The sequence below is a fragment of the Geotrypetes seraphini genome, chromosome 10 (assembly GCF_902459505.1).
Source record: "Geotrypetes seraphini chromosome 10, aGeoSer1.1, whole genome shotgun sequence".
NCBI lineage: Eukaryota > Metazoa > Chordata > Amphibia > Gymnophiona > Dermophiidae > Geotrypetes > Geotrypetes seraphini.
Window position 1 is genome coordinate 15,278,935 of NC_047093.1, and position 20,545 is coordinate 15,299,479.

A 20,545-nucleotide genomic window follows, 5' to 3' on the forward strand; every position below is an offset into this window, starting at 1 on the left:
TAAAGCAGATGCCTAACAGTGTCCTCTAGGCATTTTTAAGTGGCCCCTTTTCTTTACAGCTGTCAAGTTTGCACTGGCCCCAAGGCAATCTGCATTTTTTTTTTTTTTTTTTAATAAGCCAAGACCAGGTCTCCAGACCGGACCTACCTGTAGCCAGGGTCGGGCGCTGCCGTGGCCCTCAGAGCCTTGCTGGAGAGTGCCAGCATTTTGCTCTGCAGGTCGGCGCTGCTCAGCTCCTCCTCCTCGTTCAAAGTCGGGAGATAGCCACAGACGACTTTGAGGCTCCTGAGCCCACCGTGGGCGCTCAGATAGGCAGGGTTCTCTCCGCCACTCCTCACGTACTCGAGGTATATGTCAGAAGTCAAGAACATTTGGTAAGCGTTGGTCTCCATCACAGTCTGGATCTCCGTCTGGGCTTGATCGAACATCACCGAATCGATCTGCTGCTTCTTCATGCCATCCCTTATGTAGGTTTTGGTGGCGGGCTTCAGCTGTCTGGAGACGATGCCGTGGCTTTCGACGTACCTCTTGTAGATGGCTTTGGCCACTCTCAAAGTTTTGGCATCCTTAAGGTCCATCTGCCTGAACCCGTTGCAGGCAAACCAAAAGTCCAAGGTATCCACACATTTCTCCCTTTCCAGGAATGTCCTGAACAGATAAGCTCCGTCCTGGTCGCCCAGCAAGGAATGCAGAGATTTGGTCCATCGGGCCAGGGGAGAATCGGGGGTGGCACTGCCTTCCGGCTCTCCCAGGCCATCCTCATTCCTCCGGGGGGGCCCAGAAAGCGCCATGGCCTTGGAGGCTGGCGGTTTGGGGAGGGGGCCCGGAGGCTGGCATGGCGCTTCGCCCTCTTCCCCTGGCACCGGGGGGCGCGGGGCGTCCTCTCTGAAGCTGCCGCTGGGATCCGGGAGGGGGGGCAGCAGGACGGCCCTGCTCATGGCTCTTCTCCGCTCGGCGATCTGGGGGAGGTGGGGAGGGTCCGCAGCAATCAGCTCTCTGGTTCCCGAGTCAGCAGGGGATCCTCTGAGCCGTCTTCCCTCTGAAAAGCAAGGAGAGAGAGAGAGAGGAGAGGGAGAGAGAGAAAGAAAAAAAAAAGGCATTGATCTAATCAAAACCAGATCCGCCCAACATCAAAGGCAAAAAAAGTAAACAGGCGTTTCAAATCAAATAAGGCAGCCCAACTCTCTCCAGTGCAATCAAAAGTTGCAGATCTACTTTTTTTATGATTATTTTTTAAAGGTGCAATCTAAACTCCCAAGCTACATTTAATAACTGGGAGAAGAAAATAAATACAAAAGGGTCACATGCAAGCACTTATTATAGTGCACTCATCAATTTTATTGTATATCTATTATAAAGATCATTCGCTCGCACGTCAAACATAGCTGCCGGGCTGTTTGTAGGTTAAACATGTCTCCTTTTTTGGCAAGCAGCCCCTCCTCACACCATAAACTTGAATGTAAAATCTGCCCCCCCCCCATCCCATTTCGTTTGCCATCAGGTTAGCATTAAGGTTACCAGAAAACCTTTCGGCACAGCACAAGCTGCAGCTCTGAGCTTTAGACTGATATAAAGAAGATATAAAAATCTGCTGAAAATGCGATGCAAAAGGAATTAACCGCCCCCCCCCCCAAAAAAAAAAAAAAAAAATATCCTGGGGTTTCCGTGACTGTATTGTTACAGACAAACAAGTTTGGTGGCACGTTTTAGACAAGCCAGAAGTGGCACAAAAGGGGAGGGGGGGGGGGCAAAATAAGGGGCTCATTTTGCACTTAAGGGAGAGCAAGCGAGGTGACAGAATCGCTAAAAGGGCCGCCTTACCTTAACGCACCGCCGACCGGGCCATTCTCTCTCATCTCCGATTTCAAAGGAGTCGGCTGGAAGCTGCCCCGCAAGCCCCGCGCAGCCGCGAGGGGAGGAGGGTGATCGGAAAAGGGGGACCCCCTCCCCCCGGCAAAAAACCGGGAACATACACCACCGCCGCCCCCCTTCCTAAAAATGAAGCCCGCCCCCCCACCCCAAAACAAAAATAATAGCAATCCAGCAGGCGCCAAAAGACCGACACGATAATCCTTCAAACGCCGCAGCAATGGCGATAGGCTGGGGGGGGGGGGGGAGAGAAATCTCGGGTTTCAAGTGAGGGGTGACACACAAAAAAAAGTCCCGAGCCACTCGCTTCCCTCTCCGAGTCTCCTGCAACAACTGACCCCTAACTAAGCCTGCAGCGCCTCTTTTGAGTTCACTGGGCGTGCTGATGGGGGGGGGAGGAGAGAGAAGGGGGGAGGAGGAAAGAGAAGAGGGGGCGACCAGGAGGGGAGAAAGCAGGAGAGGGGGAGTCTCAGCACACATCTCACCTTCCAGTGCAACCCCCCCCCCCCCCTCAAAACCCCCTCCTCCCCAGCAACAAGGCAGGATTCGGCCCCCGACCCCGAAAGCAGCTGATTTCTGCAAATTCTGCTTTTTTCCCCCCCTTCAAAGCCAGCAAAAAAAAAAAAAGCCCCAAACTTCAAAGCCAGCCAAGAGCACATCAAAGCGAGCCAGAGAGGGGCCATCAGAGGCTCGCCAGCAACTTACCATTCATCTGGGTCGGGGGGGGACCCGGCTCCCTCCCTTGCCCCTTACACGGCTGCCGGCTCCTCCGGCTGCAGCGGCTCCATCGGGTAGAGGGTTCGGGGACGAGGGGGGGGGGGAGAGAGACGATCAAAGGGGAGCTGAACGTGATTTCTCCCTCTCCTACAAAAGATCCGATTCCCTCCCTCCTTCCCCCTTTCCACCCAGGTCTTGTTTCAAGCAGTCATTCCATGCACCAAATGTCCTCCAGGCTATTCCAACAAAAACTGAGCTGTGGGTTTAACAGTGAACATCAAAGGCGGCAGCCGACACGAGGGTCCTGCAAGGGGAATTAGAAGTGCATGATATCCCCCTCCCCCCACTTCCCAAATCTGCCCTCCCCCGGTCCCCACCTCCCCTCTATCCCAAGCCGGGAAAAGCTTGCAACGTGACTTGGCTGGCTGCACTGACTTTTTGCAGTCATTGATCCCGGGGGGGGGGGGAGGGGAGGGCTCTCCTCCAGGCTCCTTGCAGGGTGCATCGGGCACAGGGGCTTTCTACTCAAGTGCCAGGACCTTATCAAAGGGAAGCGATCGGCTGCCAACTCCCCGAGGCTTTGGAGCGTCAGATGTAAGTGATCCTGCCGCCCCAATCGCGTTAGGCCGCCGAGCCTTAAAGAGACAGCGCCTTTCGCTCCTTAACCCCTTCGCCGCCCCGAGCTCTCCTGCCTAGCCTTCAAACTGCTGGGATTCGAACCCCCAGCTTTCTCCGTTTCTAGCTGCACGTCACAGCTTGGAGCTTGCTTGCTGGAGAGGTGGCATTTCCAAGTTTTTGTCCAGAAGTGCAAAGTAAGAACACATTCTGTACACAATGTGGTCCCAAAATAATTAACTTTCTGATGATTGATTATGGCAGGGGTAGGGAACTCCGGTCCCCGAGAGCCCTATTCCAGTCCGGTTTTCAGGATTTCCCCAATGAATATGCAGGAGATCTATTTGCATGCATGGCTTTCAATGCATATTCATTGGGGAAATCCTGAAAACCCGACTGGAATACGGCTCTCGAGGACCGGAGTTCCCTACCCCTGGGTATAAATGTGTCTATATCAGGGATCTCAAAGTCCCTCCTTGAGGGCCGCAGTCCAGTCGGGTTTTCAGGATTTCCCCAATGAATATGCATTGAAAGCAGTGCATGCACATAGATCTCATGCATAGTCATTGGGGAAATCTTGAAAACCTGACTGGATTGCGGGGACTTTGAGACCCCTGGTCTATATTGAAAACCATTTCGGAAAACAGCTAACCAAGGCCAGGATTTTCAAAAATCCGTGTTAAAAAGCGACCGCAGCTGTTTTGATACCGAATCTAAAAACCCGAGACGTTTTTTTTAAAAAAAAATTGCGCATGCAAATAAGGTCAGCGGACAGCAGCAAAGATTTCCTACGTTTGCATGTGTCCATCGCTGATGGGCACATGCGCAGAAAAACAGCGTAAACCCCCCCACCAAAAAAAAACACACTCTCCTGCTGCACTATTGGAGGAATGGAAGGGAGAGGAGCGAAGAAGCAGCATCGACTTTTTTCGATTGCGCGTAAAACGTGCCTTTCTCTCCAAAAAACTTTTCAGGTAAATCTTGTAATTTGCTTTTAATGTAAAATTTAATCAAGACCCACAGCCAGAAACACACGAGACAAGGGTAATCATACAAGCGCTCAAGAAGAAACGTTAGCTTTAAAGAAGCGCGCCTGAAACATGCCTTTCTCTTAAAAAAAAAACTACTACTCTTCTCCCTCCGTATCCACGGGGGTTGGGTGCAGAGCCGGACCGCGAAGTATGAAAAATCGCAAATAACTTCTCGGCCGGCTCTGACCCACCCCTGCCTGCCTCCTGCGTCTCCGGAACCTTACCTAGTGATCTAGCGGTAAAGCGGGATGGGAGCGATCTTCCTATGTTCCTGCCCCGTGCAGAGCCGTTATCAGAATGGCTGTCGTGAGTTCCCGTTATAATCGCGAGATTACAACGGGAATTCCCGGCAGCCATTCTGATGATGTCTCTGCACGGGACAGAGCATAGGAAGATCACTCCTGCCCCGCTTTACCGCTAGACCACTAGGTAAGGTTCTGGGGAGGCTTGGATGGCTTAAAAAAATCGTGAATAACTGAATCCGCGGATACTGAAACCGCGGATTCGGAGGGAGAAGTGTATAATTCAGGTAAATCTAATAATTTGTTTTTAATGTAACATTTAATCAAGACCCACAGCCAGAAACACACAAGACAAGGGTATCGTACATGCGCTCACGAAAAAACGTCAGCTTTTAACAAGCGCCCATGAAGCATGCCTGTCTCTCACAATAACTCAAAAGAAGCTTGATTTTACTACCCTCCACTAAAAATATATAGATACGCTTTTTTTTTTTTTTTTTTTCCAGAAGCCACAGTCAAAATACAAGTGCTGGCATTGTAACGGCACCCCCGGACCAGTCGCTGCTTTTTTGTCGTCAAAAGCCGACGCCGCTCTTCGAAAATGCCTCGGCGATTTTTAAGATTCCACCGGAGGGCTCATTTCAACGTTAAAGAGCCCATTTGCATGCCACTGTCGGAGACGGCTAGAAACCTCGCTAAAGACAGAGATAATCCGTTTTGATAATCCGCCACTAAAAGGCGTGCAGGCTAAACCGCCGGAAGACAGTTTAGCGACGGCGTTAAAGTTTTGAGAATCTGGCCCTCTGTATTGTAACACCTTTACAGAAGCTCATGTAAAACCGCTCTGAATCGACTCCCCAGTCATTACTAGTGGTATAAGAGCTTTCAATAACTGCTACAATTATTTCTCTAGCGCAGGGGTAGGGAACTCCGGTCCTCGAGAGCCGTATTCCAGTCGGGTTTTCAGGATTTCCCCAGTGAATATGCATGCACAAGCAGTGCATGTATATTGATTGGGGAAATCCTGAAAACCCGACTGGAATACGGCTCTCGAGGACCGGAGTGCCCTACCCCTGCGTCTAGCGCTGTACAGAGTCACAAAGAAGACAGTCCCTGCTCCAACAATTCTAGTCCAGTTTATCCATATTAGGTACTGCTGAGAAATGATAACACAAAGACAAGTTATGGTGAACCTAGATAGGAAAACCTCAGGCAAGACAGTCACAACCACCTGGGCACTAAGCCACAGAAAGCAGGTCTTGCCCAGGGCATCCCTTTGTCCAGTGATTGCTCTGACTGCACTTAATTTTGAGACCACTTTTCAAATCGGAAGCTAAGCAACCTAGTAATAGACTCGTAGGACAGTAAATAGTAATTAAGGACAATTTGCAGCAAGCTGCCTTGAATTTTTTTCCCCTACCCATGTGATTTCCAGTGGCCCACAGTCATTAAAAAATTATTATTATTTTTATAATTCTTTATTCATTTTGACATAAACTACAAGTGTACAATGAAATAACAACCAATTTAAAATAGCATCACTTGACATTCTATAATAATATATACCTAGAAAGTTAAAAGCCCTACCCCCCCCCACCCGACTTCATCAATAACCGAATACACCCCATGAATATAATATCTTATTTTTTGATCATATATACAATTAGTAAAACATCCATATGCCCATCCCCCACCCCAAACCACAAGTAAATCATAATTGGGAAAAATGTTAATTATTCATTATAATAATTTAATAATGGCCCCCACACATCTTTAAATTTGTTAGAATAACCTTTTTATACACTTGACATACTGATTTCCACCAGAAACAATAGTTCAATCTTTTATAATTCTTCCAATTGTATGTTATTTGTTGGATGGAAAAAATATATATATATATATATATATATATTATTAATGTTGCATAAAAGCATAATTAATTTACCTTCTATGCCAGTGGTCTCCAACCTTTTCCATAAAAAGGACTGCAAAGTGGAAACGAGAAAGCTCTGGGGGCCACCCAAAAAGTTTAGGCTCACAAAATGTAATTTTAAATACTAACGTTTTGATTCTGCGAGCACGCTGGCATCAGTCCGTGCAACATCATTTATTTATTCCATTTTCTAGGCCGTTCTTCCAGGGGAGCTCCGAACAGTTTACATGAATTTAATGTTCAGTAATCTTTATTGAGTTTTAAAAATAAAATATACATAAGAAAAATCTTACAAAGAATCTCATCTCAACTCATTGAAGATATATAAATTCAAAGGAATCAACAATCAATTATCACCACAATACAAACACGATAAAGTACCTCCCAACACTCCCTCTCCCCTTTCCATCCCCCCTTCCCCCCTACACCTATCCCATTTCCAAATATTACTAATAAATAATATATAGAGCTTCACTTTATGATTACAAATTGCCCCCGGTACATTAGATAGAATGTGAGCCCACCAGGACAGACAGGGAAAAATGCTTGAGTGCCTGAATAAATTCATGTAAACTGTTCTGAGATCCCCTGAGGGTATAAATAAATAGTGTGAAAAACTTCAGCCTCTGATAACCAGAGCAGGTGTTGTGATGTCATAATGCCTCATTCCACCAATAAGAGCCAACCTCATCAGTGATGTCACAATGGCTGGATTGTCCTACACTTGGATCATTTTGCTACATTCTGATTTCTAGAGTGCTGCAGTGGTTAAAGCTACAGCCTCACCACCCTGAGGTTGTGGGTTCAAACCCACGCTTCTCCTTGTGACCCTGAGCAAGTCACTTAATCCCCTCATTGCTCCAGGTACATTAGATAGATTGTGAGCCCACCGGGACAGGCAGGGAAAAATGCTGGAGTACCTGAATAAATTCATGTAAACCATTCTGAGCTCCCCTGGGAGAACGGTATAGAAAATTGAATGAATAAATAAAATAAAATTGGAGCGGTTTATTCACCAGCAGCCAATAAACCTGTAACTCTGCTGAGATTTTCATGGTGAGCTGGAGCAGAGGTTTTGCTACTATTGCGGATCGAGAAAAGGTTCTGTAAAGCTGTGCTGGGTCGTATGTGCAGTAGCGTCGTAAGGGGGGAGGGGCAGTCCACGCCGGGTGCCGGCACCTGTCCTCTTCTCCATCCCACACTCCTTCCTGAGTCCTCCCACGCCGCCCGCTCCCCTTCCCTCATACCTCTTAAATTCCCCCCCCCCCCGGCGCAAGCAGCATAACGAACTTGCTGCCCGCGTCGGTGTCGGCTCTCTCTGACGTCACTTCTGGGTCCCGCACCTAGGAAGTGATGTCAGAGGGAGATCAGACGGTGCACCGACAATTCCACGCAGGACAGTTCCGCTCAGACAAATACGCCTTGACAAGTGCGTGCACGGATAAGTGCGCGCAGGACAATTGCGGCCCGTGAAGGATATCTGGAAGGCCCTAATTTGCTGAGACTCCTCAGGCCCCACCTCTTGGAAGGGGCTTGAGGCGCCTCAAGCCCCTCCCAAGGGGCTGGGCCTGAGGAGTCTCAGCAAATGCCCAGGTATTCCAAATGCCCAGTAAAAGGGTTCCCATAATCTTGCTGTAACTTAACCATAACACTAGATAGGAAGTGACTCTTTTAAGTGTAGTGGGCGGGGGGGTGGTTGTTCCCCCAACCCCACCCCCCTCAAAAGAGAGGGTTACTTTGTAACCCTCAAAAAGACAAAATAGTATCCTGTCGGGACGGACCTCCCATTCAGTGCATGAATTTAGTGCACGCTAATGTCAGGGCGCAATTGTCAGCATGCGTTTGTCCTGCGTGCATTGGATGGGTCATCGAGCAGGCATGACACGGGCAGCAAGTTTGTGATGCTGCTCGTGCCGGGAAAATTAAAGCAGTACAGGGGACAGGAAGCGGCGCATGGCAGGGAGGAGTCAGGAAGGAGTGGGGGGAGGGGTGCCACCGCCGCACGTGTGTGACTGCATGATCACATTGACACACACATGGGGAGAGGTGAGTCAGCTGGGATGTGGGTGCGTACACCTGCGCATCGATGTCACCGTGCAAGCGCTCACGATCCAGTGGAGCTTCATGAGGCCTTTACCCGCAGTAGCAGCAGGGGGGTGTCACTGGACATATGGGCCGCAAAAATGGACTGTGAGAGCCACGCGTTGGAGACGGTACACCGACAAATGCGTGCAGGACAGTTGCGCCCCCATCAAATGCGTTCACCGACAAGCGCGTGCAGGACAATTGCGCCCCATCAAATGTGTGCACTGACAAATGCGTGCAGGACAATTGCGCCACATCAAATGCATGCACCGACAAATGCGTACAGGACAATTGCGCCCCATCAAATACGTGCACCGACAAATGCGTGGAGGACAATTGCGCCCCATCAAATGCGTGCACCGACAAGTGCGTGCAGGACAATTGCACTCCATCAAATGCGTGCATCGACAAGTGCATGCAGGACAATTACACCCCATCAAATGCGTGCACCGACAAGTGCGTGCAGGACAATTGCGCCACATCAAATGCGTGCACCGACAAGTGCGTGCAGGACAATGGCGCCCCATCAAATGCGTGCACCGACAAGTGCGTGCAAGACAATTGCGCCCCATCAAATGCGTGCACCGACAAATGCGTGCAGGACAATTGCGCCCCATCATATGCGTGCACCGACAAGTGCGTGCAGGACAATTGCGCCCCATCAAATCCGTGCACCAACAAGTGCGTGCAGGACAATTGCGCCCCATCAAATGCGTGCACCGATAAATGCGTGCAAGGCAATTGCGCCCCATCAAATGCGTGCACCGACAAGTGCGTGCAGGACAATTGCGCCCCATCAAATGCGTGCACCGACAAGCGCGTGCAGTACAATTGCACCCCATCAAATGCGTGCACTGACAAGCGTGTGCAGGACTATTGCACCCTATCAAATGCGTGCACCAACAAGTGCGTGCAGGACAATTGCGCCCCATCAAATGCGTGCACTGACAAGCGCGTGCAGGACAATTGCGCCCCATCAAATGCGTGCACCAACAAGCGCGTGCAGGACAATTGCGCCCCATCAAATGCGTGCACTGACAAATGCGTGCAGGACAATTGTGCCCCATCAAATGCGTGCACCGACAAGTGCGTGCAGGACAATGGCGCCCTGTTAATTGCGCTAGCGTTAGGGTAAGGTTTAGATAAGGATTAAATTCTCATCTGAACTTTACCCTAACACTAGATACAAAGTGAATATTTTAAGTGGGGGGGGGTTTCTCCCCTCAAAAAAGACAAAATAGTATCCGGGGTACCTGGTCCTGCGCACACTTGTCGGGGCGCGCATTTGACGGGGCGCTATTGTCCTGCGTGCATTTGTCGGGACACGGTTGGAGACCACTGCTCTATGCCCATCCTGTTCTCCAGAATTTGGGGTGTATCAGGTTCAAATCCCACTGTGGCTCCTTGTGACCTTGTACAAATCACTTAACCCTTCTGCACCTTGGGTACAAACTTAGGGCCTCTTTTGCTAAAGGGTATTAAGCCCTTAACATGCAATCAGTGGATAGGAACAGGCTACCGCACAAACACATTAAGGCATTCGCACACAAATTCTCAGCAAGTTAACTCATTACCTGCAATAAAAGATAGGGATGCGTCTCCAAAAGATGCCACGCTCTATCTGGGCTTAGCGCCTGGCAAAATCCTGCATTAAAAAAACCCACTTTAAGCCCAGGTTCTAGCACACCTTAATAAAAGAGCCTCTTAAATTGTGAACCCCCTAGGACAGGGACAATGCCTACAGTTCCTGAATGTAACTCATCTTGGAAAAAGGGCAAAATTCCTTAATAAATAAATACAGTTAAACCTTGGTTTGCGAGCATAATGCGTTCCAGAAATATGCTTGTAATCCAAAAGCACTCGTGTACCAAAGCGAATTTCCCCATAGGAAATAATGGAAACTCAAGACGATTCGTTCCACAACTGAAAAACTTTAATACAAAATACTATATGTACGTGTATTGCAAGACTCGCTCATTTAGAACAGTCACTACACTCCCGCAGTGTCAGAGAGAGAAGAACCATCGGCTCAGTTGTGATGATGTGACGCGTGTATACTGTATATACTCGTATTGCAAGACTTCGCTCGTTTAGAACAGTCACTACACTCCCGTAGCGTCAGAGAGAAGAACCATCGGCTCAGTTGTGATGTGACACATGTATACTGTATGTACTCGTATTGCAAGACCTTGCTCATTTAAAAGTCACTATACTCCCGCAGCGTCAGAGAGAGAAGAACCATCGGCTATTATGTATGCTGTATGTACTTGTATTGCAAGTTGCTTGTTTATCAAGTTAAAATTTAATAGAATGTTTTGCTTGTCTTGCAAAACACTTGCAAACCAAGTTACTTGCAATCCAAGGTTTTACTGTACTTGAAAGAGTGTCACAAACCGCACATGCACGGGGTGTCTTGGTCCATGCTAGCTATGATGTTATAAATGATATTGCTTTAGCCAATCAGAAAGAAGCATAGGCATCAACTCCAGCATCTTCAAAGCTGTGTTTTTAAGTGATTGCGAAGGAGCATTGACACTTGATAGGGGCATTTTAAAAGTAACAGGGCAGACATATTCCTACCTTAGATTTTAAAAGATGCTAAAAACTCATCTCTGAGGAATTGTACTCCCTAGACGATGAAAAATAAGCAGATCACTAAACAGACCTACTTTTCTGCCTACACAGAATTGCAAACAAAGACTCTGTTCTGTGTACGGGTTCCTCTCTTTATTTTCCTTGCAATAACCCACTCCCCAGTTCTCCAGTGCTTGGCACTCTGTGTGTTATTTGCCCGTATGTACTCCTCACCACATTGCCAATCCTGTGAATTGGAAGTCATCTTGAACCTTGTTAGGCATAGAGCGACCCAAAAACTGCAGATTAGATTAGAAATACAGAAGCTGATGACAGGTTGGCCTCATTTATTTATTTTCATCATGGGCCAGAATCTACTGGATATAGGTCACCTAAAAAATTAGCGCCAACTAGTGTAGTGTTAAGCCCGGTTCTATAAAAGTGGGTTGCACTGTCTAGTATCACGCTCAGTGACATTAGGCGTTGCTAGTCATCCTATCCTTAGGCGCACGGTATTTATGCCAGGATTTTCTTCGCCTAAATCCCTGCGCCTCTTATGTCTAATTCAAGAAGGGGCAGCTAACTCGAAAACATGCCTACGATCTGCCCCCTAACCATGCCCGCTGTTAGGTAGGCGCTTACTTTTTATAGAAGCGTGTGTTTCGAGCCGGGCGCCTAGCTCTCCATTAATTCCAATTAATGGCAATTATGAGGTATTAAGGGCCAATTATCGGCGCTGACTAAGCCTATCAACCAATTAAGTTAGGCTTCTGCATCGGCCAGGCGCCTAACTTTAGGGCAGGGATCTCAAAGTCCCTCCTCGAGGGCCGCAATCCAGTCGGGTTTTCAGGATTTCCCCAATGAATATGCATGAAATCTATTTGCATGCACTGCTTTCAATGCATATTCATTGGGGAGATCCTGAAAACCCGACTGGATTGCGGCCCTCGAGGAGGGACTTTGAGACCCCTGCTTTAGGGGAACTTTATAGAATTTGCCGGTTTGCTTCGGGAGTGAATGTATAACTTAAAAGGGAGCCAAAAAACCCTCCGAGTGAAGAGTCCGTAAAGATAAGTGTTTAAGATTCTTTGATATAAGATTGTTTAAAGCGGGGGTGTCCAACCTTTTGGCTTCCCTGGGCCGCATTGGCCGAAAAAAAAATGTTTCCGGGGCCGCGCAAACGCTGCGGCAAGAGAGAGGAGGGAGCCGGCAAGACGGTAAACACCCGGGGGCAGCAGAGGAAAACACTGCATCGCCCTCGACCGGGGCCGCATCAGGCCGCAGGTTGGACACCCCTGCTTTAAAGGATGAAAAAATGTTGTTTGGCGGATTGGGACAGTGGGAGCGATGATGGTCCCCATGGCAACCTACGGGCACTTTGGTTGGTCATCTGAGCACTTCCCGTCACATTATTTCAATAGTTTTCATATTATAAATAATTGTTATCCTGTGATTAACATAAGAACATAAGCAATGCCTCCGCTGGGTCAGACCTGAGGTCCATCGTGCCCAGCAGCCCGCTCACGCGGCGGCCCAACAGGTCCAGGACCTGTGTAGTAATCCTCTATCTATACCCTTCTATCCCCTTTTTCAGCAGGAAATTGTCTAATCCTTTCTTAAACCCCGGTACCGTACTCTGTCCTATTACATCTTCTGGAAGCGCATTCCAGATGTCCACCACTCGTTGGGTAAAGAAGAACTTCCTAGCATTTGTTTTGAATCTGTCACCTTTCAATTTTTCTGAATGCCCTCTTGTACTTTTATTATTTGAAAGTTTGAAGAATCTGTCCCTCTCCACTCTCTCTATGCCCTTCATGATCTTGTCTCTATCATATCCCCTCTAAGTCTCCTCTTCTCCAGGGAAAAGAGCCCCAGTTTCTCCAATCTTTCTCTATCTCTCTCTCTTTCTCTCCCTTTCTCTCTATATATTTCTCTCTGTCTCCCTTTCTCTCTCTCTTTCTATCTCTCTTTCTCTCTCTCTCTCTATCTCCCTTTCTCTCTTTCTGTCCCTCTCTACTCTCTCTATGCCCTTCATGATCTTGTAAGTCTCTATCTTATCCCCTCTAAGTCTCCTCTTCTCCAGGGAAAAGAGACCCAGTTTCTCTAATCTCTCAGGGTATGAAAGGTTTTCCATCCCTTTAATCAGACGTGTCGCTCTCCTCTGAACTCTCTCGAGTAACGCCATGTCCTTCTTAAGGTACGGCGACCAATATTTAAATGGACTCCCTGATTATACTGCTTAATCTAAAGTGCCAGAGACTCCAAGGGCTCCTTTTGATAAGGTGCGCTAGCGTTTTTAGCGCACGCACAAAAATGACTGCCTGCTGAAAAGGGGGTGGTAGCGGCTAGCGTGCGCATTTTGGCGTGCGCTAAAACCGCTAGTGCGCCTTCGTAAACGGAGCCCCAAGTGATCTGTGACTGTTCCTGCACTTTGTAACTAGGAATCTTCTGCGCTTTTCACCGTGTTTCTTGGCTTGTGCTACGGTTTTTGTCTCCACCATCTTTCCCGGGATGCCGTTCCCATAGATCCACTCCTCTTTCCTTGGAGAAATGTTACGGGAATGCGTCCTCGGCGTGCCTCCGTGGATCTTCATACCGTGACCTCTTCTCTTACGAACATAAGAACCAGTGGTGTAAGAAGGGGCGGTGAGGGGGGTGGGCCATCCTGGGCACCTCTCCGCCCCCCCCCCCCCTCATACCTCTTTGGCTCTTCAGGAATGCGAGTAGTATAGGGCAAGAGAACAGATTAACCACTATTAACAAGATCCCCAAAAGGTTAATCTACCGAAAACTATAGACCATTAAATATAATGGTAGTTTTACAAATGAAGGAAAGATCTCAGAGTTGCCACTCCCAGGATAATATTGTTATTGTCCAGAAGGGAATTGTGGCTTGTGGTATCTTTCATTGATCAACCTTCATTGTTAATTTGTAGTGATATAATTATTCTTTAAATCTACTTTAAAAATTATTAAATATTACCACTCTAAACTATTTCCTTATTTTCTTTAGAGAGTATTTATCCTATATATTTTTTCTTAGTTTTTCTTATTTTTTGTGCAAAAATGCAAATATTTCCTAAAGTGACTAGTGCACATCTAGCTTATTTATCTAAATATGCTGTGCAAAATAGCAAAGATAGAGCATCATGAGAGAGGCCTAAAACTGGCACTTATCTGTTAAACATGATGTATCAGAAAAACGGCACATTCATCTGGCCGTAAGAAACCCGTGTATCCCAACCAACGGGAACCCGTTTCGCCGCACTCGAGCGGCTTCCTCAGGGTAATATAAGGCAAACGGGTTATATCACATAGCAATCCGGGCTGTTGTCAGATTGCTATGTGATATAACCCGTTTGCCTTATATTACCCTGAGGAAGCCGCTCGAGTGCGGCGAAACGGGTTCCCGTTGGTTGGGATACATGGGTTTCTTACGGCCAGATGAATGTGCCGTTTTTCTGATACATCATGTTTAACAGATAAGTACCAGTTTTAGGCCTCTCTCATGATGCTCTATCTTTGCTATTTTGCTATTTTGCACAGCATATTTAGATAAATAAGCTAGATGTGCACTAGTCACTTTAGGAAATATTTGCATTTTTGCACAAAAAATAAGAAAAAACTAAGAAAAAATATATAGGATAAATACTCTCTAAAGAAAATAAGAAAATAGTTTAGAGTGGTAATATTTAATAATTTTTAAAGTAGATTTAAAGAATAATTATATCACTACAAATTAACAATGAAGGTTGATCAATGAAAGATACCACAAGCCACAATTCCCTTCTGGACAATAACAATATTATCCTGGGAGTGGCAACTCTGAGATCTTTCCTTCATTTGTAAAACTACCATTATATTTAATGGTCTATAGTTTTCGGTAGATTAACCTTTTGGGGATCTTCAGGAATGCGAGCAGTATCTCCGACCTGCCGCTCACGCCAGCCTCCGGTGAGTCCTCAGCCGAGTGGCAAATTTTGAGGCAGCCTCAAATACCTCAGTAGCAGCTGTCTCACTCGCTTAGTGTATAAATGCAAGGGGTTATGTACAGGGAAAGGTGCATGGGTGGCTCCTTCATTTGCATTAGGGGCTTGACCAGAAGTTCAATTTTGAGGAAGCCCAGGGGTGGATGGGAGGGGGGGCAAGCATTTCCTTTCAGCTCTTCTCTCCCTCCACTCCCTAGCTCTGCCCGCTTCCCCCTCCAAGTCCCTGCAGCCGAAGAGATTCACTGGCCAAGCCCCCACCCACGCTGCCGACAGGGAGGCGGGGCTTCAGCTACGGATGCCAGCAAGTCCGCACGTGCTCGGAACCGAGCACGTGCTGATCTGACCGCCATGTAATCTCAGGAACAAAAAGACACACAGTGAAATCAATCATTTCTAAAGCCACCCTGCCACGGGCAGATATCAAGTGGTTTGAAAGCTGACTTATCCTTGTTTTACTGACAAACATATGCAAATATCTACAATAACATAGCAAAAACCAGGCCCTATCATAGACAGTGGCATGGCAATGGCCCTATTACTATTTCTCTCAATACGGCATCAACAACTAGAAAATGTGGGAGAGGACTGGCCCCGCCAACTATAAAGATCTTCTGCTACCCAGGGCTCCATGAAATCTTAACACAACTTGTTAATTACAGCATTAGTCCAGTTACCTAGACTGCTTAAGGTATCATGTGACTTTCTTTTGATATGTTCTCATCTGGTTTGCAAAAGTGACAGACGGGAGGTCCATCAAGCCCAGTATCCTGTTCCTAGCAGTGGCCAATCCAAGCACTTGGCAAGATCCCAAAAGAATAAACAGATTTCACGCTGCTTATCCTAGAAATAAGCAGTGGATTTTCCCAGTTCCCTCTTAATAATGTCTTATAATAATAATAATAACAGCTTATATACCGCAATACCGTGTAGTTCTATGCGGTTTACAAAGATTAAGCAAAGGTACAAATTGATTGACTTTAAGAGGGGAGGAAGAAAGAGGGTTAATAGGACAGGAAATCCATTTTTGAGGAGAGAGTGATCAATAGAACAAGTTAATCGCTATAGAGGGGAGAGAGAAGAGAGGATCAGTTGTCTAGATACTTTAGGTATTATGGTATTTTCTTTAAGGAAATTAGCGAAACTTTTTTTTTAAACCCTGGTAAGCTAACTGCAATAAGTTCAAGTTCAATTACACATTCAGTGAAGAAATATTTTCTCCAATTTGTTTTAAATTTACTGCTTGGCTTCATTGCATCCCCTGTAGTGATTCACGTCAACCGGCTCCACTCCATTCAGGATTTTATAGACCTCTAACGTATCTCCCCTGAGCCATCTCTTCTCCAAGCTGAAGAGCCCTAGCTGCTTTAGCCTTTCCTCACGGGGAAGTCGTCCCATCCCCTTTATCATTTTTGTCGCCCTTCTCTATACCTTTTCTAATTCCACTATGGGGCTCATTTTCAAAAGAAAAAAAAAATGCCCTAAAATGGCATTTGGACATTTTAAATGCTGAAACATCCAAATTGCCATTTTCAAAACACTTTTTTTTTTGTAGACAGTTTTCTATGCTATTTGACTACAGTGCGCCTAGATCTCAGGGGGGGGCATGTCAGGTGCATGTTTTGGGTGGGATTAGGGTGGATTTATGATAATGGAACATTGCAGAAAACATCCAGGGCAAAACGTGGACGTTTAAGGCTAGACCTGCTTCAGTAATGAATAAGTGCCAAAAAGGTGCCCAAACTGGGCAGATGACCACTGGAGTCATGAAGACCTGATTCCCCCCCCCCCCTTTACTGCTCCAGTGGTCAATGACCCTCTCCCACCCCTCAAAGATGTGAATGAAATAGTATATACCAGACTGAATGGCAGCTTCAGATGTTATGGCCAGTCCTGGTAGAGTAGCAAATAGGTCTCTGGAGTGGTGTCAGGTCAAAAGCGCGCCGGGACAAAGGCGCGCGCAGACAATTGAGCTAAGTATGGAGGCGCGCGCCGCAGAAAATTACTGTTTTTAGGGCTCCGATGGGGGGCATGGGGGGAACCCCCCACTTTACTTAATAGAGATCGTGCCGCATTGTGGGGGCGTTGTGGGGGGTTTGGGGTTTTTAGGGAAAAAGTTAAGTTTACAGTAAAATGTGGAGGGTTACAACCCCCCAAAACCCCCACAACGCCGGCGCAATCTCTATTAAGTAAACTGGGGGGGCTCTCCAACAAAAACCCCCGTCGGAGCCCCTACAAACTGTAATTTTCTTCAGCGCGTGCCTCCGTCTTGCGCTCAGTTGTCGGCGCGCGCCTTTGTCTTTCGCGGGGCTGTCTATGAACCCAGATAATCTGGCTCTAATTCTCGTAGCAGGTTCCTTGCGCTGAAAGTATCTACGAAGCTTTTTATTATGCGATTTCATCTTCTTTTCATAGTCTCTGTTTGCCTTGCTTATCTGCACCATGCACTTGACTTACCATTCCTCACGCTGTTCCCTATTTGCATTCTGCTCCTTCTTCCAGTTTGTGAAGAAATAATCACTTTTTAACCCTTTCAGGACCATAAGGATCGTAGGCCAATTTTTGTGGTTTTGACGACATTTTTATGGTAAAAAGGGCTTGCAGATGCCAAAAAATTGATTTTTTTTGTGAAATATCATTATTTATTTTTTTTTTAATCAAACTTCTGGCGTATGGACAGTGTGGCAAGTGAATCTTCTCGTCAATCTGGCAACGATGCTAATGAATGAATGTCGGAACCAGTTTGTTTACATAAAGGCAGTATCATATGGAATCTGTACATATCAAATTTAGAACTGTAGACTATCCCAATCAAAATTGATAGGATTTTAAAGTTATGGGACAAATATGTCCCTTGGTCCTGAAAGGGTTAACCACATTCATTAACAATATCTCTGAGCTGCCACATGCAAAAGCTGATTTTCGCCCTAGAAGTCTTGGAACCCGTACTCATGCGTAGCACTCCAGGACACGAGAGCTCTCTGAGCGCGGCCCTATCGTTTCGCCTGCATCTCATTGTGGTCCAGCGAAAATAGGTCAGGCTTTTGCAGTGATGAGACCGATTGCTCCGGCAAATTCACAAACCTAGGCACATCGTGGCCCTCAGCTGACGGGGATCAGGACTGATGCAAATTTTCAGTTTCTGGAGGTTTCCTAAATTGAGGACACTTAAAAATTGTCCCACATGGGTTTTTGCAGTTTTTGTGATATTCTGGAGGGGATGCCTGGTGCATAAGCTGCTCATTTCATTTGCAAATAAAGGCCAAAGATGTACTGGAATGTGCCACCCAATCCCCATCCAAGCTGTAAAAAACCCCCCAACAAATTAGCATTTGCAAGCATTTTCCTGATGACTTTATCATTGTCTTGAGGCACTTTATGGATATAGATACATTTACCAAAGTTTAATGATGAAAAGCTGAAAACAAAAGGCTGATTTGCAAATAGCACCCCCCAAAGCCGTTTCAGTAATGAAATGTCATTTTTCTGCAGCAAACACATCCTAGAACATGGCTCATCTCTCTGATGTTGGATACAATTCATTACCTTCAGAGATCTCTCAGAAAAATGTGAAGGACTGGTAAAACACTGGCCCACTAAACCGGCTGGAACCGGTTTAGCGACCATCGTTAAGGGCATGGTAAGTTTTGAGAATCCAGCCCTAGGTGTCATCATTGAGGATACGTTGAAACCCTCAGCTCAATGTGCAGCGGTGGCTAAGAAAGCAAGTAGAATGGAAAACAAGGATGAAAATGTTATAATGCCTTTGTATCGCTCTATGGCAGGCGTGTCAAAGTCCCTCCTCGAGGGCCGCAATCCAGTCGGGTTTTCAGGATTTCCCCAATGAATGTGCCTGAGATCTATTAGCATACAATGAAAGCAGTGCATGCAAATAGATCTCATGCATATTCATTGGGGAAATCCTGAAAACCTGACCGGATTGCGGCCCTCAAGAAGGGACTTTGACACCCCTGCTCTATGGTACGGCCTCACCTCGAATACTATGTGCAATTCCGGTCACCGTATCTCAAAAAAGATATCGTGGAATTAGAAAAGGTACAGAGAAGGGTGACAAAAGTCATAAAAGGGATGGGACGACTTCCCTATGAGGAAAAGCTAAAGTGGCTAGGGCTTTTCAGCTTGGAGAAGAGACGGCTCAGGGGTGATGTGACAGAGGTCTAAAATACTGAGTGGTACAGAAAGGGTAGATATGAATCATTTGTTTATTCTTTCCAAAAATACTAGGACTAGGGGACATGCAATGAAGCTACTAAGTAGTAGATTTAAAACAAACCAGAGAAAATATTTCTTTACACAACGTGTAGTTAAACTCTGGAATTTGTTGCCAGAGAATGTGGTGAAATCAGTTAGCTTAGCAGGGTTTAAACAAGGTTTGGATAATTTCCTAAAAGAGAAGTCCATAGGCTTAAGATGACTTGGGGAAATCCACTGCTTATTCCTAAGATAAGCAGCATAAAATCTAGCTTAGTACATGGAACCTGGGTTGACTGCAGGAAACAGGATACTGGACTTGATGGACCTTTGGTCTGTCCCAGTATGGCAAGTGTTATGTTTGACAATTAGGGATTCCCTGCATTTATCTCAAGCTTTCTTGAATTCCGTCACTGTTTTCTTCTTCACCTTCTGGCCTGGTTAGACATTCCTTCCATCCAGCATCCTCTCCATAAAGAAATATTTTCTGATGTTCTTACTAATAGGGATGGGCAGCCAAGAATTTGGTTTTTTTTTTTTTTTTAAATTGGTTTCTACAACTACTGGGCTTGCTGGACCTTTGGTCTGACCCAATACAGTACTCCCCCACAAACTCGCGGTTCCGAGTTGGCGGCCCCAGTCATTCGCAGGCTTTTTTTGTCCGCCTATTCTGCAACTCGGGACCCCCCGCTGCGCGCATCCTCCGGCCGCCCCCCCCCCCCTGAACCTACTGCACCAATTCAAACTGCCCCATCCACTAAAACAATGCGGGGAGTGATGAAAGAGAGTGAGAGGGCTGCCAGAGCGAGAGGTTGTCGTTAGGAGCACCTCCGGCGAGATCGCACCCGAAAAGCAGCAAAGTGGCCGCCCCCGCCTCCGATCCCCCGCCTCCAATATTCACGGTTTTCCAAAATGCGCGGGTGCTCCTGAAACGTAACCCCTGCGAATTTTGGGGGAGTACTGTACAGGGTTTATGTTCTTATCTTTTGGGGGTCTGGGTCTGACCCCCATCTTATTACATTCTTTCTGTGAGATGTGGTTTTCAAATTTGATACTGCCGAAAATGACTTCACTTTGATCAAGATAATTTCCAGGGGACTCATGCTCCACATTCTCCTGCTCCTTCTGAGATTTGGCTCTATTGGTGAATTATCAGGGGTGTTTCCTTGACCTCTGATTGATGGGTTAAATTATTACTCCAGTTCCACAGGGGCATAGGCACTGTCCATGGCTGATTGCCATGACACAGAGGGAGGGTTTGCAGGGGGACAACCAAAGGGT

At 46.7% G+C, this 20,545-nt stretch overlaps 1 protein-coding gene across 3 annotated transcripts in view; it reads right to left on the reverse strand.

Moving 5' to 3' along the window:
* AXIN2 (axin 2) overlaps positions 1–2,830 on the reverse strand; it is a 57,684-nt gene extending 54,854 nt beyond the window's left edge. The window contains exons 1-2 of one of the 3 annotated variants that reach the window (XM_033961922.1): positions 2,575–2,829; positions 148–1,039 (exon numbers count right to left, since the gene is read on the reverse strand). In XM_033961922.1, the coding sequence (XP_033817813.1) occupies positions 148–1,039; positions 2,575–2,581 (899 nt within the window). In that variant the 5' untranslated portion in view covers positions 2,582–2,829. Of the gene's footprint in view, positions 1–147; positions 1,040–1,821; positions 2,142–2,574 lie in introns of those variants that run through there. The other 2 variants (XM_033961924.1, XM_033961923.1) reach the window with 2 other exon arrangements.
* Between the last annotated feature and the right edge of the window lie 17,715 nt (positions 2,831–20,545).